The sequence below is a fragment of the Scylla paramamosain genome, chromosome 8 (genome assembly GCF_035594125.1).
Source record: "Scylla paramamosain isolate STU-SP2022 chromosome 8, ASM3559412v1, whole genome shotgun sequence".
In the NCBI taxonomy this organism is placed as follows: Eukaryota; Metazoa; Arthropoda; class Malacostraca; order Decapoda; family Portunidae; genus Scylla; species Scylla paramamosain.
In genome coordinates, this window is record NC_087158.1 from 27,767,040 (window position 1) to 27,777,039 (window position 10,000).

General features: G+C 49.8%; 1 protein-coding gene across 1 annotated transcript in view; it reads right to left on the reverse strand.

The window, feature by feature from the left end:
• Positions 1–10,000, reverse strand: part of LOC135103085 (cadherin-related tumor suppressor-like) — a 76,702-nt gene that overhangs the window by 56,051 nt on the left and 10,651 nt on the right. Inside the window, 1 exon segment of the mRNA XM_064009069.1 lies at positions 7,213–7,359. Coding sequence (XP_063865139.1) covers positions 7,213–7,359 — 147 coding nt within the window.

Sequence of the window (10,000 nt, forward strand, 5' to 3'; positions counted from 1 at the left end):
CTGTGGAGTGTGTGAATACGACCTTCTTGCTTGTGTTCCTTCCCTATAAATGGGTGTAGCCAACCTCGTGTGTGTATGTGTGTGTGTGTGTGGAGGGAGGGAGGAGGAAGGTTGAAGAATGTATGGGAGAGGATGAAGGGCGGCGCGTAAAGAGTGGAGGGGGGGTCACGAACACCTAAAGACAACACATCACACACGCAGGTACGCACGTAGCAGGAGGAGGAGCAGGATGAGGAGGAGGAAGAAGAAGAAGGGGGATAAGGAAGAAGACAAGGAACAGTGAAGAGGAAGCAGAAGAGAAGGGTAGACAGTAAATAAAGGAGGATAAGGAGAAGGGATAAAGGAAGGAGTAAGAGAAGGGATTGTATGGAGAGGAAGGAAAGGACAGGGAGTGGGGAGAAAGTGAAGGAGAGACAAGAGGGGAGGGGGGAATAAGAAAGGCCGTTTAGATCACCAACACAGCCACATCCTGAGAGAGAGAGAGAGAGAGAGAGAGAGAGAGAGAGAGAGAGAGAGAGAGAGAGAGAGAGAGAGAGAGAGAGAGAGAGAGAGAGAGTCAGAAAGTAAGATTTATAGACAGACAGACAATTATAAATACATTAATATATAAATCAAAGTAAAAAGAGGAAAAAATAAGTAAGACAGAAAATTAAGAGAGAGAGAGAGAAAAAAAAACATATATACAAGAGTTAAATCAACCAAAATACGTGAACACTGTAAAGACGAAGAGAGAGAAAAAAAAAAAAAAATCAGTGTTATTCATCATACCGCAGGGAAAAGCGAGCAAGCAGGAGAGACACGAGGCAGAAATGAACGAACAGATTAAATAACGAAATAATTTGACGCTTCCGCCGTAATTCCCATGCACCGCGTCTTCTCGGAACTCCGTCTCGCCCTTCTCCCCCGTAACGAATCTATTTCTCCCTCAAATTAATTAAATGAAGTTACGATCGCAAGAATTTCTCATATGCAAGACTCTTTCTCTGAAGTGGCATAATGTACTGGAGTGTGTGTGTGTGTGCGTGTGTGTGTGTGTGTGTGTGTGTGTGTGTGTGTGTGTGTGTGTTAAACCTGCAGAAAAGTATTTAAATATGGTGAAATGTGCTAGGTCTCCTTTAGCATGTGTGCTGGTGTATGTCAGAGAGTGCTGGGCTGTGTTCTGAAGTGCTAAAGATGTTTTCATTGTGTGCTGAGTGTGTTGAGTGCGTTCGAGTTATGCTGAAGTGTATGGACCTCCGTTAGGGTGTGTTGGAGTGTGCTGAAGATATGCTGGAGAGTGTGGTGGGTGTAATGGGTGGTGTAGTGGGTGGTGTAGTGGATGTTCTGGGAGGCGTGGGAGTGTTTGGAGAGCGTCAGGAAGTGTCGGAAGTCAGGTGGGATATGCCGGAGTGTGTGGGCGAGTGTTACGGCGAACTGGAATGTGTAGAGTGTGGAGTGTGTAGGCGAGTGGCGGAGTAGAGTGGGGGCCGTGAGTGGGCCGTGGCCTGGTTCACGGTCCCGGCCAGATCCTCACCCTCGTTAGCGTAAGACAAACTACACCGCCGCTTTTTTCAATCATCAGTTACATGAATATTCGACGGTCGCCCTCCCTCACCCGTCCGCTCGCCACCCTCGGGATCTGAGCGGGCCGAGGGAGGGCTGAGGCAGGGATGGCGGGGAGGTTTGCGCCATCCAGGTAGGGCATAGGTGCTGGGGGTTACCTGCGCGGGGCCCCTAACCTGCCGCACTCTTGCCAAGCCTCGCCAGGATCCGACCTTCAGTCCAGAGAAAACTCTCTTATTTCCAATCAAAAAAGAATCGCGGGTCTGTATTTACGTTCGCGGCAGGGAGAGTCTTGTCCCCTACACCCAGACACACTCGAGTTTTGGTTATGAATAATGAGAGAGTCTTTGTAGTGGCGAGGGTGAGGCTGCCCGTGAGTGGTAACCCTGGCCTCATCTCCAACCTGTTGCGTCATCGTCGACACCCGGGGCGGACCCCACTGCCCCATCGCCGCACCGTAACAACTCTTAATTAAAGGGAGCGGAAGGGCTGATGTGCTGTGTCTTTCCCGGCGCGGCTGTTGTGGGTCTGGCCGCCCTGGTGGCATCTGAGAGAAACAGTATAAACAAAGGCTACTCGAGACCTATTTCGTGAGGACCGCCGCTACCATGTTGATGGAGTGACGGGCTACTGGGCAGCCAGGTTGTGCCGAGCCCTCACCTGGCCATACAGACAGCTGGGCTCCGGGGCCTCGCAGGACATGGCCGCTGCTTACCCCTCCGGCGACTGATAACTCTCAAATAAGCAACTGAGGGATGATTTAGGTAACAATTGCCTTTAGGTAATATATCACACGTTGGTGGGCCTTGGCGGGGCAGTAGCGGCCTCGTAATGAGTCAGGTACCGCGTCCCTGAGTGAGTCTCCGCCATCCAGCCCGCGGGAGAGGTACACAATCCTTCATAACTGATGGACAGCGTACCATTAACAAGTGAAAGTGCCAAATTACACGAGGTAATGAGCCATCCTGGGACTCCACATGTTTATTTAACCGTGTGTAACCGTGTTCGCCGCTCCTCCCGCGCCGCCCGGCACGGTCACGGACGCCCACCAAGGCACACGCAGCGTGCTTCACTTCTCCGTGACGCGCTCACATTTACCCAACATCTGATCCTGGCAAGTCTGATCGTACCTTGAGTACCGCGGCTTTCCGTACCCACTGAAACAGTAGGTACAGGAGCCGTCAGGATGAGGAGAGGAGGTGCTGACACGGGGCGACCCGAGGCTCACCCAGTGCCCCGGGTTGGGAGAGGACGCGGTGGGCGCCTCAGATTGACTCCGTGAGTGATGTGGCCCGAGGACTGGTTGTGGGGGAGAGGAGAGGAGAGGCGGGGCAGGGAGACATATGCGGGGAGTGAATATTTATCAAGGAACTGAAGAAGCTTCCGAAGAAAGAAAAAAAAAAAAAAACTAAAACGAACGTGAAAAGAGAAGCCGTTGCCCAGCTGATGAAAGATAAATAACTAATGAATGTTAAAATAAGCCGAAGTAATCTCTCTCTCTCTCTCTCTCTCTCTCTCTCTCTCTCTCTCTCTCTCTCTCTCTCTCTCTCTCTCTCTCTCTCTCTCCGTTAGTAAATACATAAATACGCCAGTGAGCATACAAGTAGAGGGCACCGTGGGGCCTCCACACACCCGGCGGAGGCTGGAAAAGTCCCGGTAATGGGCAGGGAAGGCGCCAGGCAGCCAGCCATCTGCGGAGGGCCCGGCCGGCAGTGGGCTTAGGGCTTGGCGAGGCGCAGCACGGTCCTTGAGTAATTGTACGGGGGGTAGACGCGGGCCTGAGTGATGTTGGCTAATTTAGATCAGGGAAACACAAGGCTACGGGACCCGCCATAGCTGCCTCTCCCATCTCACCCACCTCACCCCCTATTCGACCCTACCCTGCTCCGCCGCGCCGCCTCCACCCTCCCCCGACCTACCCTGACCCTAAGCCGCCGTATTTCCATCACCACAACCACCATCTGCGTCTGCCGCTCTCAAGTGTCGCCGCGTCCTTCTCTTCCCCTCAACTTGTATTGACTTTCGTCCGCGCCATCACCACTCTGCGAGAGAACACACGCGCCACCACCACCACCATCACCGCAACCTACCCCGCTGCTATAACCGCCATCACCTTCATTACTGCCACTACTCCTGCATCACTCCCGCCTTCATCACTCACTACGCCTGTCACGCCACGCCCACCACGCAAATGCTATTATAACTATGAAATTTCTTCTATTGTGGTAAAAAATAAATAAAACTGCCTAAAAAGAATAAAAAGTTAATAAATAAAGTAAGGGATTGAAAATGTCCACCTGAAAAAGGTATATAAATGAAAAAAAATAAATAAATAAAATGCAAATTAGTAAGTAAAAAAAGTAGATAAAAATAGCGAAAAATGTAAGTACTTTGTGCCGACTGCCATTTTTACTTCACTGATAAATAATTTTATGCACGGGAGAAAAAGAAGCAACAGTTTCTGCCTTTAGATGCATAGTGTTGGATTTAGTGTCTTTCTGTAGTACATTTCTAGCATCATCATCATCATCATCATCATCATCATCACCATCATAATCATCATCATCCCCACCACCAACACTATAACTACAAACATCACCACTGCTATACCACCGCAATCACCAGTCACAACAACAACAACAACAACAACAACAACAACAACGACAACAACAACAACAACAAAAACCATACCGAAAGCAATAACAACCTAAACAATAAACATACGAACACAAGAACATGAACAGCAAACACCACCACCACCACCACCACCACCAACAACAACAACAACAACAACAACAACAACAACAACAATCAAACACAAAACTTAAACACAGTCACGTAACACACACACGCATGCACGTAACAATGACAAGAGTGACATCACGAGAGAGAGAGAGAGAGAGAGAGAGAGAGAGAGAGAGAGAGAGAGAGAGAGAGAGAGAGAGAGAGAGAGAGAGAGAGAGAGAGAGAGAGAGAGATATTAGCAGCATCACTACCTGCACATAAATTTTTACCAGCAGAATAACAAAAAATGGGAATAGAGAGAGGCATCGTTTGACGTCACGAGTTGAGCGGATGTGAGGTTGAAGGGGGGGCGTGGCTAGACTGAGATATGAAGACTATGATTGGTGCAGAGGGGGCGGAGAAGGGCGGGGCTTATTGGCGTGTTTAGGTTAATCTTTAGTTTGTCAGTCACGTGTGGGCGGGTCACGAGGTTGGGATAAGGAATGGGTGGGTAGGGGGATGCTGAGAGAGAGAGAGAGAGAGAGAGAGAGAGAGAGAGAGAGAGAGAGAGAGAGAGAGAGAGAGAGAGAGAGAGAGAGAGAGAGAGAGAGAGAGAGAGAGAGAGAGAGATGCAGACAGACAGCAGACATACAGCAGACAGACAGGCAAACACACACACACACACACACACACACACACACACACACACACACACACACACACAGAGAGAGAGAGAGAGAGAGAGAGAGAGAGAGAGAGAGAGAGAGAGAGAGAGAGAGAGAGAGAGAGAGAGAGAGAGAGAGAGAGAGAGAGAGAGAGAGAGAGAGAGAGAGAGAGAGAGAGAGAGAGAGAGAATGTATAAGGAATGCCAGAGTTAGACAATTTCTTCAAACTTTTAGTGGGACATATACTTCGCCTTTCTTCTTCCTCTTTTCTTTCTTATTTTTTCCTTACATCTTTTCCTCTTTCTATCTCACTCCCTCTCTAATTCCTTGGGCATCTAAATCTTGTCTCGCAGGCGCTCCCCTCTCCGCCTCCCTTAAGGCTCACGAGACACGGTGTAAAGACAGGAATTTCGATCTCATTGCAAACCCGCCATGCTTGTGTGTCCGATGGCCCAGGGTTAGGGAGGAGGAGGAGGAGGAGGAGGAGGAGGAGGAGGAGGAGGAGGAGGAGGGGGAGCAGGAGGATGAAGGAGGAGGAGGAGGAAGGAGGAAAAGAACTATAGAACTGGAAGAAGAGGAAGGAGAATAAGTAAAATGAAAGGAATTGAATAAATAAGGACATAAGACAAGTGTTTGACCCATAGTGAGAAGGAAATGAAAGGAGGAAGGGAGGGAGGAAAGAGATGAGGGAAAGAAAGATGATCTAACATTTTAAAAGAAGAGGAGGAGGAGGGGGAGGAGGAGGAGGAGGAGGAGGAGGAGGAGGAGGAGGAGGAGGCGGCAAGGTACGTTTATAATTACCTGACCACGTTGGGACTGTGTGTGTGTGTGTGTGTGTGTGTGTGTGTGTGTGTGTGTGTGTGTGTGTGTGTGTGTGTGTGTGTGTGTGTGTGTGTGTGTGTGTTAGAAGTTCCACAGGTAAAATAGAGGAGAAAAGAAGAGATGGAGAGATAAGCAATACGAGGATGTAAGAGAGAGAGAGAGAGAGAGAGAGAGAGAGAGAGAGAGAGAGAGAGAGAGAGAGAGAGAGAGAGCAGACAAGCAAAGAAAAATTAAACCTCAGAACTGGTAAAAAAAAGAGATAAAAAGACAGAAGAAGAAAGAAAGAAAGAAAGAAAGAAAAAAGGAAGAAAAAATAGAAAGAAAGGAAGAAAAAGAAAAAAATAAATAATTAAACCAAGGAGGAGTGAGTCGGAGAAAAATGAGAAGGCAGAAAACGAAGAAGAGGAGGAGGAGGAGGAGGAGGATGACGATGGCAACGTAATAAAAAAAAAGAAAGAAAAAAATAATGCATGAACACTTCGCGGAATAACAGAGGAAACACAAAACAGAAAGCCAAAAACGGTAAATGACGCCAGTGAGACAGTGAAAATACATCTTAAGGGGAGGGCAAATGTTTTAACTCCCCCTCCTGCTCCCCTTACCTCTCCTGCCCTCCTTCACACACCTCTCCACCCCTCCACCTTTAAGGGACGAGGTTGGGGGAGGCTGGGAGGAATGGTGGGGGGGGATAAGGAGCTGACCTTTCAAACATTACATAAAAGTCTTGCATGTGACAGTGATATCAATTACTGGCAGAGGAAGAGGATGAGGAGGAGGGAGTAAGAGGAAGGAATGGACAGCCGTGTGGAAAGCGGATGAGGGGATGAGATAGGGGTGAGTAGTACAGAGGGAGGGTGAGAAGGAGAGAGGAACATGATGGAAAGGTTGCGGTAGGTAATGGAAGGAGCAGAGGATGGATGCAAAGGAGGAGACAGAGAGAGACATGAAGGAGGGAAGTAAAGGTATAGTGGAAAATGAAGAGGAAAGACAGAGAGAAAGAATGGGGAAGGAGAACAGCAAGGTGAAAGAGGGAATAAGGGGAAAGGGAAGGATGTGAAAGAAAGTAAGGAAGGATGAGTAAGGAATGAAATGGGTGTGAAAACAGATAAAGAATAAAGAGATCTGGTAGTGATTGTAGTTAGTCGCCTGTCTCGCGGTTGGAGATCTCAACGCACAATAGATAACACACCCCTGGGAATTTCAATGCACCATAAAGTAGTAATCTAAACGCTGCTAGCAAGGTCGTCAGTCACACGCAAGTTGAAAAGAATAAGAAGGCAAGGTTAAATGTCAGCTGGCCTTGCATGTAGCGTCAGGAGGCATTGAATATAGTGTCAGGAAGCATTATAGTGGCAGAGGGCCTCGAGAATAATGTCAGGAGTCTTTGAGTGCAGTGCCAGGTGTGGAGTGCCAGGGTGTAAGGTGAGGGCCAAGAGGCAGCCAGGGAGTGAATACATACCTGCTCGTAGTCAAGCCTGGAGGTGAGGGTGAAGACGCCAGTCTGAGGGTTGAGGGAGAACACGTCGTTGCCCCAGTCCGAGATGACCGTGTAGGACACCTGGCCGTTGGTGCCTTCGTCTGCATCCCACGCCGACACCTGCCCAACCTGCGGCACAGAGGGAAGGCGTTACTCAGCGGCTCCAAATAACACCAAGACAAAGAATGTTCCTAATACTTATGAATAACCCGAGAATAACAAGATGGTGTCCCATTAATAGTCATGAGCGGGCCAGGTAGCCGCGTCCCACCCGCCCAGAAGCCCCATTAATACAACTGTCACTCTCAGTTTACTTTCCGTGTCCCTCACATTATGTTTCCGACCGCGAGTTGGCAAACACCGCACGGCCTCACAGTTCCGCTGCGCCGCCTGATCACAAGCGTCTCTCTCAGGAAATGAAGTGCTGTCGACTCTTCAAATCCTGTTTTGTGTTTATCGGTGACATAGAGCAGCGTGTGGCGCGGCCCGCCACACGCCAGCCTCCCTGTTGACAGAGGCTAATCTTTCATACATTGTTCTGCGATAATTTTCAATAATTTGCATTGCAAATATACCATTAGGCACTTGCTTACATGATCGTACACAATCATTAAATACATAAGTACACGCGTTCGAGCACGCACGCACACACACACACACACACACACACACACACACACACACACACACACACACACACACACACACACACACACACACACACACACACACACACACACACACACACACACACACACACACACACACACACACACACACACACACACACACACACACACACACACGGTCATGACTCCAATTTCCAGTGGAGCAGTGGAGCAGCTGCCTGCAGGCGCGGGGGACGCGGCCACTAGCACCTCGTCCCGTACTGAAGCACCTCTAACGCAAGGCTAAATACTATACTGCCGCAGCGCCTCAGATGCGACCCGCTACACGTCACGGCGCTGCCCACCACCGGGAGAAACATCAGTCTCCACAGGTAGCCGCGGCTTCCTCGCCCTTCGGCTTTTGGTGGGGACTGAATTTTGTGGCAGACGCCCACACAAATAGAAGGAGGCCGGCAGCAGCGGTGTGTCTAATGAGGATGCAGTGTTCAGGCAAGATAACAAATGGCTCGCGGCGCCCTGGCCGCCGCCGCCACAGATGGATCCGTCAGATGCGGAGCACAGCACCCACTCGGGCCTGGCACAGCCTGGTGGAGGCTTTGGTGTCCGCCACGCCCTTGCTGCCCGCCGCGTCTCCTACTCTTCCACACAGACACTCTCCTACAGCGCTTAGCTTGGTGAATCTACAGGATCAGCGTCTCGACCTGTGCCGCATCGAGAGCGTCGCGGGCTGGCTGGGAAGGCGCCCGTTGGTGCGAGGCAGGGATCAATGCAACGCCTCTTTTTTGGTCGGCGCTAGACTCCCCCGAGCGTTGTGGGGGTCGAACTGTCTTCCTCGTCTCACGCAGGAGGGAGAGGTGAGGGGGAGAGATGTATTACTCTGCCTCCTCCTCGCCTCCCCTCCGCCCCTCCGCCCCGCCAGGGTGACGAGCCCAACACACTGATTGAGTCTCGCCATATCCAGAAGCTCATGCATAGTGGACGTCTCTTCCTCTGCCCCGCCCGTTACTGCTTCTCTCCCTTCCTCTCCTGCGTCGCTTCTCTTCTCCCTTTCCATCTCTTTTCCTTTCCTATCCTCCTCTCTACTGTTCTCCTCATCGCTTACCATCACCATCCTCTCTCCCGTCCCGCTCTTCTTATCCATAAATCTGACACATTTCCTTATCACACGACTAAACATGAACATACTTACGGACACACATACAAACGCACAAACACCGAATCCACTTTCTGATAAACAAAAAACAATGTAGAAGAACAAAACACAATATAGGACACACACACACACACACACACACACACACACACACACATACGGTCCCATGACAAGCAAGATACATACTCCTCCTGTGGGTGGGTATACATGAGAGTGTGGATGCAAGTGTGGGCGTGGGAGTGGGCGTTGGCGAGTGTGGAGGGTGAGGGGGTGTTGGAGGAGGGAGAAATATGGACTGAGGGTTGGGAAAGGAGGAGAACAATGGGGAAGGGACTGAAATGGAGACGTTGAAGGAAGGAGTAAAGGAGGAAATACTGTAAAGGGTGAAGAAGAAAGAGCATGATGACAAGGAAGATGGAGAAGAACCACAGTAGGGGGTCGAGGAGGAGGAGGAGGAGGAGGAGGAGGAGGAGGAGGAGGAGAGGAAAATGAGAATGAAGAGCAGGACGAGGACGAAAACGAGAACAAGGATAAATAGGAGAACGAGAAGGATGAGAAGTAGAAGAGAGAGAGAGAGAGAGAGAGAGAGAGAGAGAGAGAGAGAGAGAGAGAGAGAGAGAGAGAGAGAGAGAGAGAGAGAGAGAGAGAGAGCAGCTCCTCATTTCCCTACAACAAGGTATGAAACACAAAAATACCTTGAACTCAACTCTTTCTCTCCTCCTTCCCTTCCTCCCTTCTTCACAACCCCCTCACCTACAACCCCACCTCCCACTCCCTCCCTTACTCCCTCCCCCTCTCACTCGATGATAGAAAAAAGGAAGTTAAGAGAGAGAGAGAGAGAGAAAAAAAAAAAAAACGAGAGCCAGCGGAGTTTTGAAACTGGATACTGTGCCTGGCTTGGTGGAGGTTAAAAACTAGACAGGTGTGTGTTGCTGTGTGGAATGATAGAGGCTTAGATTCTGAATGATGTCCTACGATGCTCATTTCA